We start from the raw sequence: 17,089 nt of genomic DNA, 5'->3' as shown, positions 1-17,089 counted from the left end.
GAAGAAAGATCCTGAGCTGAAAAGTACTCTGTCCATTTCCCTCCACAGATGATGTTTGATATTCCAGCAGCTTGCTTTCATTTCAAGATCCCAGCATCTTGAATCTCCCTAATGCATTCATTCTTTGTGATGCCTACCATCTCCTTGATGAGGAGATACTGTATTAATTGACTGCATGGTATTTTGAAGCACAAAAGACATGCAGATAGTTGGTAGATCATCCTACATTTAAATTCACAGTCACTGCCTGCTGAGGATGGAATCCACTTGAGTATTGCTTGTGTGGTTCAAATGTATACTGGGAAAAATTCTCAATAAGAATAATCTTTTGAAGCAAATAAGCATAACAGGCTTATTACACACCATGACCCTCTATTTATTGCCTGAAGCACATTAGTGAGGAAATTACAAACCTTACATTAAAAACATGCAGCAGAGTAAAACTTTTATAAATATACCCATGGACAAATTGCAGTTTCAAACTTCCTTCAGGCGCTCTCTCTCTTTTTCGAGGAGCTGCTGCTTGTTTTTTCTCTTTGCTTTGCTGTTTGAGCTGAGGTAGATCTTCTTTGTAAACCTATAAGTTAAAGCAGAATATTACATTGCCACTATACAAAAATGGTTTCACAGGATAAAAATATATGAAACACGGAATATTTTGAAGGTGAAATTCCAAGACATTGTCATCTTGAAACTTAAGATTGGACCACTTTGTTGAACTTTTCTGGGATTTGGGTTCCTACTACTATTTCAAAGCTTTCCGTGATCCCTGGAAATGAAAGTCAAGTTGAGCATTTGTGGACCAAGGGGAGCCTTTCGTATCTATTACCAAAGTTTCACAAGTGCTTCTCAGCCCTCTTAAAGAATTGACTGCAGAATTCCTCTTCCAGAATGAGATATCTCTTTAAGGGCCTAAACTGATACCCTTAGACTTTCTGGGCCAATAGCTGCCATTCAATGTGGTGATAAACCCAACTTTACCAGACAAACAGACTGCCAATTAAAAACTAAAGGGCTTGTCCCACTTAGGCGATTTTTTTCAACAACTGCCAGCGACTGTCATAGTCGTAGCAGGTCGCCAAAAAAACGGCAACTGGACCCCCCTACGACAATGTCTACGACAATGTCTATGACAAGCTACAATAACCTACCATCTAGTTGATGTCAAGCTATGGCAAGCTACCAACAACCCATTAGGACGTCCACCCACGACCACACCTACGATAACCTACGTCCACCGGCAACAAGCTACAACAAGCTACGACCCTGTCAGCGACAACTGAAGACAACTTAAGACAATTCAGTCGCTGGTACCTGTGAACAAGAGGAAGATGACTAAACTTTATTGCCTTCCCTCACAGTGGGAAACGTTGATTCCGCTGTGTGGGACGTTCATGTTAAATTATATAGTGTTGTGTTCATTTTATTTTATTTATGTGGCTGCATGCTAAGTCAAATTTCACTGCACCAATTGGTGTATGTGACAATAAATGTAACTTGTAACCGGTTGGCGTAGGTAGTCGCCAATGGAATTCACCAAAGTCAGCACCGGCGACAACCTACGTCACCTGGCGACAACCTACGTCATCCTGGCTACAACCTACGACAGAAGAAGTCAAGTCCACTGCCACTGAAAAATTTTGAACATTTCAAAATCCAGCGGCGACCAGAAAAACGCTACGACTCTTTGGGCGACTAAGGAGACTACTCACGACCATACAGGTGACACCCCGGCGACCAAGTAGCGACAGTGTAGTCGCCTAAAAAAATCGCCCAAGTGGGACAAGCCCTTAATTTATTGCAATCAAACGCAAGCCCCAGATCCTTCTGCACCTGTGGATGTGTTCATATCAAATAGAGGCAAAACTATTTCCAGGCACATTGTACAACCTGTCATCCAGATGCCGAGTGTTCTTTCTCTTGCATTCTCTGAACTTAATACATCTGTAGGAATGAGTATTTTCACATCATCTTCGCCAGTCTCAACTTAAATAGTGGTCTCGAGTTAGAAATGCATGGGTTTAAGCCTCACTCTGAATATTTGGGGACAAAGTCGAGGCTGATGCTTGCGTGGAGTATGGGGAAGTGCCACACTCCTAGATGTAAAACCTTTTAAATGAAACATTAAATGATTCTTCCAAATGGTTTAGAAATATCACATTTCAATAGAGTTACAGTACTTCTTGTCCCTTGCAACATTTAACTCTCAATCAATATCACTTAAACAGATTACAAGATTTTGGATGCCTGATATATGTGCAGTTTGTACATATGAACAAACATTTGGGAGACCTGTGGGATGGATTTGCTGGCTGATACGGAGCTGCAAGAATCTTCTACCATGTGGGAACTCAGTTGATATCTGTATTACCAACTTGCAAACTGTTCAGGTTACAAATAGTTCTCTGGTCTAAACCCTACTGTAACATGGGGAGGACCTGCACTTAGTCAAGCTTCTCTGCCATTTCCAAGTCATTCCAGCAAGGTTTCTTACATGCTTTTGCCTTATTAAGCAGTATCTTTAAATTGAATTTAACTCGACTACACTCTGTTTTAAGATGAGGGATCTGAAGATTTTACCAGAGATAGGGCAGGAAGTACATTGTTGTTAGTAAAGTTAGGGTAGTTAGTGAAGTTGTGCAATTCTATACTTTGGATACATCTAGTCACAAAGTTATCCCTAATGCTTCATGTAATTTCAAAAATGTGATAGACAGCTGGCAAAAGAAAATTACTGCATTCAAACCATGATAGAACTGCTCCTACACAGGGAATGAGCAACTGATTAGCATCTCTTAGGCTCCTGCACAGGGAATTTGGAATTGATTTATGTGTTGGGATTTACTGGTGAATTGCACATGAAGAGTGGCAGACTTTTAATAGACTTCATTTATAAGGTATACAGCCACGCAATGTAGGATACTGCATAGTCTTCCTTCATTCCAGTTACTTATAATATTTACAATATGTCAAAATGATATAATTTTTTCAGTCCTAAACATTTAATCAGCGATATGTTTGATAATTTAGTATACAGGGTACAGCCCCCAAATTTCCAGTGGATCCCATATTGTGGCCTTTCCCCAGAGACCATTCATTACAGCTGCACCAAGTTGCAGTAAGTCCTGCAGCACATAAACTCTCTTGGAATATGCCAATCAGCAGCACTTGCTTGAGGACACCTCTTTGCACCGGAATACCGACTAGTTTCAATCAGAGCAAAGTGCATGGTTTCAATGATTTGTTGATACACTGACAAATAAAGTTATAAATGTTCCTCATCTAAAACAATGAGAAAAGATGTGGTTTCCATGTTATGTTAGATAACTTTAAGACCTATGAGTCATCACAAAGTGCCAATGAGGTAAAGCTCCAGCTTAGTTAATTTCCATGCCAATCACAAAATTGTACAATATCAAATGCATCTTTGTGTTTTTGGATAATATTTAATTACTTTACAAAAACATTAATTGCAAGATGCACGAAAATATTTTTACCTACAATAGATTCTAATAAAATGATTAAAACATTTGTTCATGCCAATTGTGACAATATTAAAAGTTGTGTAATTATCAATTCAAAAAGGCAAAATTGATGCATCGATACTGCTAATCAATTACTAACCTGACGTTCGTAACTGATCTGTACTTCTTGTTCTATGTCAGAATCCAATTCTGCAATATCTGATAGATCTGAATCAGATTCTTCACTATTGGAATCAGCATAACCTTCTGTTAAAGGAATGAATGCTCATTAATATCTAGGTAGGAAAGAACTGCAGATGCTGGTTTTAATCGAGGATAGACACAAAATGCTGGAGTAACTCAGCGGGACAAGCAGCATCTCTGGAGAGAAGGAATGGGTGACGTTTTTGGGTCAAGACCCTCTGTGGACATGATGCAGGCCACAACATTCTGGTTAAAGAAGTCACAGACATAGGTAGGACATGCATACTAAAGATCTGGTGCCCCAATACCAGGAGTAACAAAAATGATAATGGAAGGCAACCAATGAGTCAAGAGTGAAGCTTTGCACATCTGATCCCAGGACCAGAAGATGACAAAATCAAAACAAATTAACTAGGGACTTTTATGAAACCAATCTCATGCATAATTCAGGCATACAAATTGAACCATTCTCATCAACATTCTTCATTATTATACATAGATATATAATAAATATGAACAACAGCAAATGGTCCATCACAGAAAAAGGTGCTTGCAGATAATTATGAATCTGCTTATCGAACTATTACATCATGCCCACACCATTGTATGACCTTCAACACAGAAAAGTATAACACAGGAACAGAATCTTTAGCCCATTATGCCAGTGCCGAACAGGATGCCAAAGAGAAAGACAATGTCTCAATCAAGAAAATACAATATCAAAACACATTTACAAATCTATCAGCCTCATCTATAAGCCCATTCACCCGTCTAGGACATATTTGAGCACATGTTATTATTTGTTGATTGCTAAAGTCAAAATTCACTCACTAAATGTGGAGGTATTCATTTAAAATCCAACATTTCTTTATTATTTGAGAAGCTGCAGACAGAACTGAATAGCATTATATCAGGGTTAAAAAATTACAGTTCTGACTTTATGTTGAAGGGCAGGTAGTTGATGTAGCTTAAGAGAGTTGAGCTCAGCATATGGCTATGTGAGCCTCTTGCAGCAAATCTGAGGGCTGAGAATATCGTCTAACTACAATTAAATAAAAATAATAGAAAATTAATGCAGATTTTAATCACCTGGTGGTTCATCAAATCCTCCATTCATCATTCCTTCAGGAATAAATCGCCACTGAAATACAGAGTGATCGGCACCACCTGTGCTCATTATCCACTGAAAATCATATGACCAACGTACATTAGTAACATGAGCAGAATGTCCAACATATTTTCGGAATTTTGCTCCTGAAAATGAGGAAATAGATTATATCAGTAAAAATGCGTTAAATTATGATCAATTACAGATTTTTAAAAAAAAGGTATAATCTTTAAACAACTTATTTTAAATTGCCAGGAACAATACAATTAATAAACAATTAATCTGTTAAAAATAATTAAGATATCTTTGGCTACTGTAGTAAGACTACCAATGTATGAATAGAAGCAAATCATTTCATGGTCATAGAAATTTTTAAGCAAAAAAAATGAAGAACATCTTATCAAATATTATACCCTTCATAAAACCTATTTATAACTAAATGTACCAACAAAAATAATTGTACAGAACACCGAGATGAATGAAAACGACTGTAGGATATGATGCAAAAAAATCTGGAAATAAGAAAAATGGGCAAGTTGGTAATATGTTCAACCCAAGAGCTTACATACTGAGAAAGCATGATGGAAAAATAGGCTATTGAATTACCTTCACATTGTATCACGTTACGAGAAATAATAAATAGACGTAGGAAATGTTCGGATTACAAGGCATAAATAACTGAAGTAAAGATAAACATAAGAGGTTGTAGACCAGGCTAAGACCAATAAAACCGCTTTATTTCAAAAGAGTAAAATGTGCATTTAAAGATTGTGGTGGCAGGATATAGAAAGCCTGTAGATGCTGTGAATCATTGTAGCATTTGAGTTCCCTCAACATTTTCCTGTATTTAAGGTTGTTTGGCCTTAAATTAACAGATATTTTTAAAAACTTGCCTGCTCCAAGAGATTTTATTTGTGTGCCATACTAATTCGAGCTGTAATTAACAAGGCCTTGTGAAAGCCAGATTTAGGGTACGGAGCAAATACACAATTCCCTCCAATAGGTAAAACTATAATCAAGCCCATTTCTTATTTCTTAAGCATCGCTATAAAGTGCAGCATCACCAGAATTTTCATCAGTTATTCCACCAGTTGCTTACTCATTAATATCTCATTATTGTGTTCATCATATGAAATTACTTTGTGACTAGTTGGACGTTTGCAAGCAGAAGAGGTATGTTGGACAAAAATATTGGTTTCGAGCCCAAATAATATACTAATATACTTGTTTCATCCTTGCAAAATACCACAAGATTTACCACAATATTTCATCAAATACGAATGTCTTGGCCTTCACCAATTTCGAGTAGTGTTGTTTATACCCCGTGCTCTTTTGGTGAAAAACTATTCCTCATGATACTTCTCATACTTCTATAGATTAAAGTAAATCATTGATATCTTTGGTAAGAAAACTGTTTATCTTCTACATCCCTTATGGGTTTCTTAATAGTATGGACTTTCATTAAATCTCCCTTCATTCTCCTTTGCTTCAAAGAAGGCCATAGCCGAATCATCATTCAGCATTTATTATATACACAAAGGTGTTTTCTGCATCCTCTCATCCAATCACATTCTTCCTCGGAATTGTATAGTGTACTCCAATGTGGTCTAAAAAAATGTTATATTAATTCCAGCATTGCCTACCAGCTTTTTGTATTCCATGCTTTGACCACTAAAGGCAAGGCCTTTAAGGACTTGTGAATATGCATTTGTTTCTTATTATACTTATTTTTATTTGTATTCAGCTTGCTTGTCATCCCATATACATTTATCTGTGAAGGAGGCTAGTGTTGACAGAGTGAATGCATCAATTCACATTCCAGGATGCTCGATAATGACCTGCATGATGCATTGTATATGATTGCAACCAACTGGATATTGAAGTGCAATTCCTTCTAGTTACTGAACATCTGAATTTGCATGGTCTAGCATTTTCATATTGTTCAACAGCTCTAATCTTAATTGTAATTTCTATTAATCCCTCAACAGCAGATGTTAGTCTTATTAGTCTATAATTCATTTGTTTCTCTCTAACCTTTCATGAATTATGGAGATATTCAATTTCCTGACCGAAAGGGTTAATTCCTGAAGGGAGTGTGCTTAGGGAGATGGTAACTAGACAAATTACCTTTAAAATAATGTGCTTAGAAATGCATCAGTCCTGGAATACTTTTACTTACTTAATTACTGTTATTTTACTTATGCAAGTCCCTACTCCTAATATAGTATTAGAATGCACTTTCAGCACCGATAATGATGAAAATTAATCCACGCATTTGTGAGATCCTTATTTTCATTTACAATATTACAATTGGTTTTTAAGAACACATTCAATTTTCTAATATAGTTGTAAAAGTGTTATTTTCAATAGCCCTTGCAAGTTCCTGTATTCTTGTTGCACGTTGTTTCTTTCCCAATCAGGCAATGCTATATTTATTTAGGCTTTTGAATGCCTTTTCTCTTAGTTTTTAGTTTTCTTTTTACTCTGTTATCCTTAGCTTTATTTGGCAAGCAGAACTCCAGCTGTGTAGGGATATAAATTGGTTCTGCATATGATTATTTAATTTATTGAGCAATTTCTATCTATCTTTTCTTTGGAACAACAACATTTGTGCCCATTTAAACTGCGTTATTTTATCCCAACCCGTTAAAAGGGAGCCTAACACAATTTATAAAATTAAGTTGCGTCCAAGATTTGACAGCAACTATTGATCAGTATAGCAAACAGTGCAAAGGCAATAATGCCAAAAACAGTTGCTCACTAATAATAAACAAAGTTGACAGATCATGAACAGTAACATAATTCTTACTACTAATTTAAATTGACCAATAAAGTATTCAGTTCCATTGCTTATTATAAACTGTTTGACATTTAGAATTTGCTTCTACATTACACCTCTTCCAGGTGGACAGCAGTTACCTCCTTTCAAGAACATTCATCTATTTCGCATCACTTCCATATTATGGAGGGTTTGATTCTCTTTTGTATCCCTTCTATTTGATTTGTATCCCTTACTATTTGCTTTCAATTCCTTTCATTGTTCCTTATATTGCTCCATCAGTATGAATGTTTGGATTCATACTTTTAACTTTTTAGATTGATACATCTAACTTATTTTGTGAAAATAATTGCTTAATTCCATTCGGGAAGTTCTTGCGCATTTAACATATGGACATCCTCAATAGTCATCAATAAATCCAATTGACTTTTTATCTTGTTGAATCAATGGCATTGTGTTCCAGAGCAGTTTGTTGAATTATTTTCCTTCTCCCATCCTCTGTTAATTGGTAATTCTGCTGTGTTTTGTGCTTATTTGTCATGAAAACCTACACTCTACGTAGAATGCTCACCAACATGCACATCTGAGAGAAACTCAGTTACTGTGGAATACTGAAGATATGAAATAAGAAAGATTGTTTTGTACATGTCATGTTAATGCTCATATAAACAGTACCATAACTAGAATAAATAGTGAAGAAACACATTCCTTACCTTTTTTCAAACAAGGAAACCTAAAGAGTTTGACCAATCCAAAGTCATCACCAGAGACAAGAGCAGCACTGCCAAAGTTCGCATCCACAGAATTGATATCCATGATGTCCGTATACTTAGGCCAAATTCCATTCACTTCAGGTCCAATTATGCAAGTCCAGGTAGCCCAATGAATCCCCTTTATTTCATCTTTACTTGTTAAATGCTTCCCAGCTTTAAAAGATATTTGGTAGATTATACAGAAAATATATGTTAATGTTTCCGTTTTAACATCCTCATCTCACTTTATAAGAGTTTGCAGTATTGGCATGATGTGAAAGTCGCGCAATATAGACTTGCAGCGGGACTCGTGTAAATATTAAAATATATCCAAAAATTAAATAACAATGCATCATAAAACTAAAACATTGTGCTAATACTGAATGGACAATCAAAACATTTTGTAAGCTATTTGCCGCCCTTCTGTAATAAAATGAAAATATAGTCACTCTACTGTTACAAAAAAAGTTAACACTGGTACCACCTTTATGGGAATAGTCTTAATATATTTTGCTGCTTAGACTTGATGTTTTCATAATTTTAAAAGGTATTACTCATGTTAATATATCAGCGTCTAATGGCAAAATATACAAAATATGTGCTTATACTTTTAACTAATTACCCATTTTATACATACTTTTAGCCATTTTTACACTGTGTGCGGCAAGGTGGTGCAGCAGTAGAGTTGCTCCCTTACAGTGCCAGACACCCGGGTTTGATCCTGACAGTGGGTGCTTGTCTGTACGGAGTCTGAAAGTTCTCCCCAAGACCTGCATGGGTATTCTCCGGGATCTCTGGTTTCATTCCACACTCCAGGCGTACAGATTTGTAGATTAACTGGCTCAGTACAATTGTAGATAGTCCCTAGTGTGTGTAGGATAGTGTCCTAGTGTGTGTAGGATAGTGTAAGTGCATGGGGATCGCTGGTCAACGTGGACTAGGTGGGCAAAGGGCATGTTTCCGCGCTGTATCTCTAAACTAAATGGAAATTAATGCAAGATAATTATCATATTATCAAAAAAAGGATCATGTTATCAAAAGATGAATGAGCTATATTATATCTAGATTGAATCTTGATCCTTTCATGAATTACAAGCAGATTTGCTATGGCGCGATAGTTGTGTTCGTAAGAATCCTTGTGTTATAGAAAATAGTGTCAGAAAAATAATTGTGTCATTGAGCAAAGGGGGGTACACAGGTTAAAGATTTTCAGACTTGAAATTACTTTTTTCCCCTGCAGGATTTCCAAATGTAATAGTCTTTTTAATAACTAAGTTTTGTTTTAATTACTGCAAGCTATAAATACTAAGGGCTATATTTTGTTTAATAGAGTGATTTTGCAGCGATGTCACGATCGCTTGTCAATTTCAATGGCAACCCACAGTGTCCAATCACTGCGGGGAGTCTACATAGAAACATTTCTTGTGCTTGGCCATTTCAAAATTAACTTTAAATGGTTCTCTAGTTCACGATCAAAGTCATGTTATAATTAACTAGGCACATGAAATACAAATATTGTTCCCTAACTCATCAATCGCATTATATTGAATTTGCGTAGTGGAAACACACATTATGTAAGAACTATGTGTATTCAATGAATCTGTATTGGTAACCCCCGATTCCCTTATAGATTTTCATACCTTACAAGTTCACAACAAGGATATTCTGCCTGGGGTGGGAAATCTTTGGAGAGATTTTGTAGTGTCAATACATGAGAATATTGGATGCACAGTGACCACTCTCAGTCCAAAATAATGCTCAGGGTTTTGGAGAATACTTATCAAAATAATTGCAAGAAAAAAGACAATACATTGAAACCTCAGGTACTGATAGTAAAAATATGATGACAGAAGAACATGGTATTATAAATATTAACCACGTGATACATTTGAGGGTTAAAATAAAGACTTGGAGAACATTTTAGAACTTGATAAATATGCAGCTGTCACATAGAAACACGGAAATTAGGTGCACGAGTAGGCCATTCGGCCCTTCGAGCCTGCACCGCCATTCAATATGATCATGGCTGATCATCCAACTCAGTATCCCAGTACCTGCCTTCTCTCCATACCCTCTGATCCCCTTAGCCACAAGGGCCACATCTAACTCCCTCTTAAATATAGCCAATGAACTGGCCTCAACTACCCTCTGTGGCAGAGAGTTCCAGAGATTCACCACTCTCTGTGTGAAAAAAGTTTTTCTCATCTCGGTTTTAAAGGATTTCCCCCTTATCCTTAATGCTGTGACCCCTTGTCCTGGACTTCCCCAACATCGGGAACAATCTTCCTGCATCTAGCCTGTCCAACCCCTTAAGAATTTTGTAAGTTTCTATAAGATCCCCTCTCAATCTCCTAAATTCTAGAGAGTATAAACCAAGTCTATCCAGTCTTTCTTCATAAGACAGTCCTGACATCCCAGGAATCAGTCTGGTGAACCTTCTCTGCACTCCCTCTATGGCAATAATGTCCTTCCTCAGATTTGGAGACCAAAACTGTATGCAATACTCCAGGTGTGGTCTCACCAAGACCCTGTACAACTGCAGTAGAACCGCAGTAGAACCTCCCTGCTCCTATACTCAAATCCTTTTGCTATGAAAGCTAACATACCATTCGCTTTCTTCACTGCCTGCTGCACCTGCAGGCCTACTTTCAATGACTGGTGTACCATGCCACCCAGGTCTCGCTGCATCTCCCCTTTTCCTAATCGGTTACCATTTAGATAATAGTCACGTTTTTATTTAAAAGATAGCAGCAGATCACATGGCATGTTGGCCATTTTGGGGAGATGAAATTTTTCACATCATTCTCCCATACTAATTAGAAGCATTACTTGTACAGTCGCTCCACTGCAAAAGATAGTGACAACAAATCATCTCATTTTGTAGGTGCTGCCTAACCTGCTGAGTGTTTCCAGCATTTTCTGTTTTTATTTGAAAGACTAGCTGTAAAATGCTTAGAAATATCCTGTGATTGTAAAAGACAATATAAATCCAAGCCTTCCCTATCCATGTACCAGTTCTAGTGTATTTTTAAACTTCAATAGTTGCCAGCTGGGTTTCAAAGAATTCAAGAAATATAATGATAAAATGAAGACCAAGTCACTCTGCTCCAAAAGGCAACTGTGTGTTAGGGTCTTTGGTAAGAGCCAGGAACTGGAACTGTCAAATTAAAGCCTGGTGTCATTGTGATTGAGCAACTCCTTCCTCATACCATGGATTTAATTTCACAATAAGCATCAGCCCAATTAAAAATCCTCGACAGACATAAAATGTTGGCGTTTGGGCAGTCAATGTCAAAAATATGAATTTTTGGTTGGAAGATATGGATCAACAACCAGACTGGTTAAAGATGGAAAAGGAAGGCTGTTTGCCTTTTGAAATTGGTCTGATTCTGTTAGCTTCCACAAAATTGAATTAAAAAATCTATAGTGAAAACCCTATAATATATAGTGGTATTCGAATTTGGAAACAATTAAAAAATACATTAAAATTGGATAATTTATCACTTTCTCTCCCAATTGCAAATAATCCCTCATTTAAACCCTCAGTGTTGGATAAAGGTTTTGCACAATGGAAAAATCATGGAATTAAAAAGATGTGACATCTTTATAGAAATTGTATTTTTCTCTCGTTTCAGGAGTTACAACAGAAGTACAGATTACATTCAAATAATTTTTTTAGATATTTACAATTTAAAGATTATGTTAAAATACATACACGAGAATACAGAACCAGAGAACCAGAGATTCTAGATGAATATTTGAATAAACACCCTAACATAGTCAAATTAATATCTTACATTTATAATACATTTTTAGACAGTGAGAATCCGTCGACGGAATTATACAGACTAGCATGGGAAAAGGAATTAGCTCAACCCATTACGAAAGATATTTGGGATGAAAGCCTACAACATATACACCAATGTTTGTTAAATACTAGACATTCTTTAATACAATTTAAAGTACTACATAGACTGCATTATTCTGAAACAAAATTAAATAGAATTTTTCCTAATATCTCTCCCATCTGTGATAAATGTCAATACCACATGGCTAATTTAACCCATATTTTTGTAAATTGTATAAAAATTAAAAATTACTGGATGGATATTTTTAAAATAATCTCTGTAGTCGTTAATATCCAACTGGATCCCGACCCTAAATTAATAATATTGGGCATATCAGAACAATACCTAAAACTCACAATAAACCAAATAAATTTCCATGATTATAGTATAATAATTGGGAAAAAATTAATATTAAAATTTTGGAAAAACCCAACAACCCCCACAATCAAGATGTAAATTATGGAGATGTCGGAGACCTTACATTTGGAAAAAATTAGATTTGTCTTAATTGACAAACCAGAATTATTTATTAGAATATGGTCTCCATTTATAGATTATTTGAAGGGGTAGATTGGACCGGCGCGGAGGCCAGACTGAAGCCTGAACCCTGGACTAGATGAATAATTATGTTCTCTGGACTAAGGACCTATCTCCCAAGTTGTATTATTGATAGTTTATCCTATTTTTCTAATTTCTTTCTTTCTTTCTTTATTTTTCCTATCTATAAATATAAATAAATAATTAGAGGCAATGTTAATATGTAACCAATAAAGGAGGATCCCAGCTACTTTGGTAATTGGGTCCCTGGAATCCTGGATATTTAATATGTAACCATTAAACAAAGTTTGTATTGGTTTGGACTATGATATGCAGATGCCTCTAATAAAAATGTATTAAAACATTTTTTTTTTTAAATGGTGGATTAACTCAGCGTGACAGGCAGCATCTCTGGGGAGAAGGAATGGGTGATGTTTTGGGTTCGAGACTCTTCTTCAGACTGATGTCAGGGGAGGGGGCGGTACAGAGATAAAATGTAGTTGGAGACAGCAAGAGAGAAGGTAGGATAACTGGGAAGGGGAGGGGATAGAGAGAGAGGGAAAGCAAGGGCTACTTGAAGTTAGAGAACTCGTGGTTCATAACGCAGGGGTGTAAGCTACCCAAGCAGAATATGAGGTGCTGTTCCTCCAGATAGCTCTGGGCCTCACTCTGACAATGGAGGAGGCCCAGGATAGAAAGGTCAGTGTGGGAATGTAAGGGGGAGTAAAAGTGTTGAGCAACTGGGAGATCAGGTAGGTTTAGGCAGACTGAGCGGAACGATCGCTGATCCTGCGCTTGGTCTTGCCGATATATTGGAGTCCACACCTGGAACAGCAGATACAGTAGATGAGGTTGGAGGAGGTGCAAGTGAACCTCTACTTCACCTGAAAAGACTGTTGGGGTCCTTGGATGGAGTCGAGGGGGGAGGTATAGGGCCAGGTGTGGTATCTCCTGTGGTTGCAGGGGAAAGTATCTGGGGAGGGGGTGGCTTGGGTGGGAAGGGATGAGTTGACCAGGGAATTGCAGAGGGAACAATCTATGCGGAAAACAGAAAGGCATGGAGATGGGAAAATGTGGCTCGTAGTGAGATCCCTTTGGAGGTGACGAAAATGTCGGAGGTTTATGTGCTGTATGCGACGGCTGATGGGGTGGAAGGTGAGGACAAGTGGGACTCTGTCCTTATTATGAATGGGGGGAGGAGAAATTAAAAATCCTCCAAGCTTTGACCTTCAGCTGCCTGTCCCACAATTAGTCATAGAATCATACAACAAAGATACAGGACCTTCAGCCCAACTCTCCCATGCCAACCAAGGTATAACCTTTAAGCTCATCCCATTTACCCACGTTTGGACCCTATCCCTCTAGGCTTTCCCTATCCATGTACCTGTTCAAGTGTCTTTTAAATGCTGTTTTAGTACCTACCTTAACCACCTCCTCTGGTGGCTCGTTAAATATACCCACCACCTGAGTGAAAAATATGCCCCTGGGTCCCCTTTCTCTATGTCCTCTGGATAAAAGACTCTGTGTATCCACCTTATCTATAAGATCACCATTAAACCTCATATGTGCAAAGGAATAAAGTTCCAGCCTCCCCAACTATTCCCTATAGCTCAGGCCCTCGAGTCCCGAGATCTGACTCTCAGTCTGAAGAAGGGTCTCGACACTCCTATCCAGAGATGTAGCCTGCCCCGCTGAGTTACTCCAGCAATTTGCGTCTATCATTGGTGTAAACCAGCATCTGCAGTTCCCTCCTACATATTTAAAACCTTGTGTTAGGGGGAAGGGGTAGGGAAGGGGTGTGTAGGGGAGGGGGTTTTAGGGGAGGGAGGAGAGAGAGAGAGAGAGGGGAGAGGGAGAGAGAGTGGGAGCGAGAGTGAGAGAGGGACAGTGGGAGAGAGAGAGGAGGGGAGAGAGAGAGGGGGAGAGAGGAGAGAGAGAGAGGGAGAGGGAGGGAGAGGGAGAGAGAGAGGGAGGGGAGGGGGGGGGGAGGGAGAGGGGGGAGGAGAGGGAGAGAGGGGGGGGGGAGAGGGATTGAATGGGAGGAGACTCGATGGGCCGAAGAGGGGGCGGATTCTGTAAAACGAGAAAGTGAAGGGGAGGGAGTGAGAGGGGGGGAGAGGGAGAGAGGGAGAGAGGAAGAGAGAGGGAAGAGAGGAGAGAGAGAGGGAAGAGAGGGAGAGAGAGGGGAGAGAGGAGAGGAGAGGGGAAGAGAGGGAAGAGAGGGAAGAGAGGGAAGAGAGAGGAGAGAAGGGAGGGAGAGAGGAAGAGAGGGAGTGAGGGAAGAGAAGGGGAGAGAGGGAGGGAAGACAGGGAGAGAGAAGGGATGAAGGAGGGAAGAGAAAGGAGGAAGGAGTGGGGAAGAGAGAGGGGAAGAGAGGGAGAGGAGAGGGTAGGGGGAGAGAGGGGAGGAGGGAGGCTGTGAAGGAGGTGGGAGAGAGGGAGGGGAGTGGAGAGAGAGAGGGGAGAGGGAGAGATAGAGGGTGAGAGGACGGGAGAGCAAAAGGTATCCGCATGCGGTCACGCGTTCAGAGTGTTCCCGGAAATGAAGCGTGTGTGCTGTCTCAACAAGGACACGAAAGCTGCCGGGCAGCTCGATGGAATTCAGGGGGAGAGAGCCTGCACAAGTCCCACACAGAACAAAAACTCCCCCCCCCCCCCCACTCCCACACACACACATCACCACACACACAACAACGAAACAGAACACAACACACACGCGGGTCCGATCTAAGCTGTCAATGAAGACAGCAAATGTATTTTTTATTTTTTAAACACTTTTAAATTAACAGTTAGTTTAAGAATTAGTGATGTTAAGGTGAGAAATAATTAAATACCAATTCAATTAATAAGAATGGGAATCAACACTAATTAGTGAGAGTTAAATGAGAAAACAATAAAATTTCAAAGCCAATGAAAAAAGGAAATAAAACAATGAAAATGCGTTTAAGCACAGCGGGGGGGGGGGGGGGGGGGGGGGGGGGGGGGGGGGGGGGGGGGGGGGAGGGGGGGAGGGGGGGGCAAGAGGCAGGTGGGCATGGGGCAAAGGCATTGTGAGGTCAGCAGTTGGGCAACTACTATTTTTTTTTTTTTAAATGTCATTTTGGTGATATATCTTAGTAAATATCTCAGGAAATAATGGACCAAATTAATAGAGGTTTGGATTTTTGAAATCATAAGGAAAATTTCTACCACAAGATGTAAAAGTTTCACTGTTATTGTAACGTCAGCAACTGGGCAGCGGTCAGATTTTTAAAAAAAGGTCAGATTGGTCAACAATTTTATTTTAAAAAAGTCAGGAAAATAATGTACCAAATGTACAGAGGAGTGGATTTCTAAAATCACAAGGAAAATCTCTACTGAAATATGTAAATATTTTCCCGTTTCGGCGTCTGCTTTTCGAGGAGATACGTTTCACATGCAAAATGACACACACACACACACGCAGTTTTAATAGATACTAGACCAAGGGTAGACCCGTCTGTTGCCGCAACGCGCGGTTGCAAGGGGGGGGGGGGCGGCCTGACGTCATCGCGCAATGCCACACGCAAGGTGTACGCCATCAAGATGCTGCGTACGACGCCAAGACGCTGCGTACAACGTCAAGACGCTGTGTACAATGTCAAGACGCTGCGTACGCCCTCAATGCACCTGCGGGCCGACAGGACGTTGACAGAGCGCCATATAAGGATTTTTTCGGAGAGAGTGCAAAGCCCCGCAGGAGGGACAGCAAAAAGGCGCGGGGGAGCGGAGCAGCCGATCTGCTGTTGCCTTCCGCCAGCGAAGTGGCAGAGCCGGCCGGTTGCTGGGGGGGGTGTGAAGGGAGAGATAGCAGCGTGGCTGGCAGCATCGTGCAAAATATGGAAAAATGTCGGCGTTTTTGGAGAGGAGAGCGGGCGGCAGCAGCAGGTTAATGGTGGTCTGGCCAGGCAGAAAGATGCGGCAAAAAAAAAAAATAAAAGGAGTGAGTGAGTGGGGAGGAGAAAGGATTTTATTAAAAATGTGTACAGAAAAATGTCTAAATGTAATGAGGAGTGGATTAGTGAATGTAACAGTGAAATCGCTAGCGAAATGGAAAAAAGAACAAAGGTTTACTATATAAAAGAAAGCAGATATTTTTTTTCGTCTGCCCTACAGAAATGAACCATTGAGGATGTAATAACCTTCGGTCGAATGTACACTACGACATATCTTAGTCCAGATCCCAAGAGTCAAGAGTGTTTAATGGTCATGTGTACTGGGATTGGAACAATGAAATTCTTACGTGTTTAAAAGCGAGCATCCAACATGGATACACAAGAGACAGCAGATCCTGGGATTCGGAGTATAAAATCAAAGTGCTGAAGGTACTCAACGGGACATGCAGCATCTGTGGAGGAAAATGGACACACTCAAGTCTG

General features: G+C 39.3%; 1 protein-coding gene across 2 annotated transcripts in view; it reads right to left on the bottom strand.

Moving 5' to 3' along the window:
• Positions 1–17,089, bottom strand: part of LOC129699773 (echinoderm microtubule-associated protein-like 6) — a 197,234-nt gene that overhangs the window by 110,641 nt on the left and 69,504 nt on the right. For both annotated transcript variants that reach the window (XM_055639846.1, XM_055639845.1), the window contains exons 11-14: positions 8,269–8,481; positions 4,758–4,922; positions 3,625–3,731; positions 459–577 (exon numbers count right to left, since the gene is read on the bottom strand). In XM_055639846.1, the coding sequence (XP_055495821.1) occupies positions 459–577; positions 3,625–3,731; positions 4,758–4,922; positions 8,269–8,481 (604 nt within the window). The remainder of the gene's footprint in view (positions 1–458; positions 578–3,624; positions 3,732–4,757; positions 4,923–8,268; positions 8,482–17,089) is intronic.

This window comes from Leucoraja erinacea, chromosome 8 (genome assembly GCF_028641065.1).
Source record: "Leucoraja erinacea ecotype New England chromosome 8, Leri_hhj_1, whole genome shotgun sequence".
NCBI classification, from domain to species: domain Eukaryota; kingdom Metazoa; phylum Chordata; class Chondrichthyes; order Rajiformes; family Rajidae; genus Leucoraja; species Leucoraja erinaceus.
The sequence above is the reverse complement of the archived record's forward strand: the minus strand, read 5'-3'. Positions and strand labels throughout refer to the sequence as shown.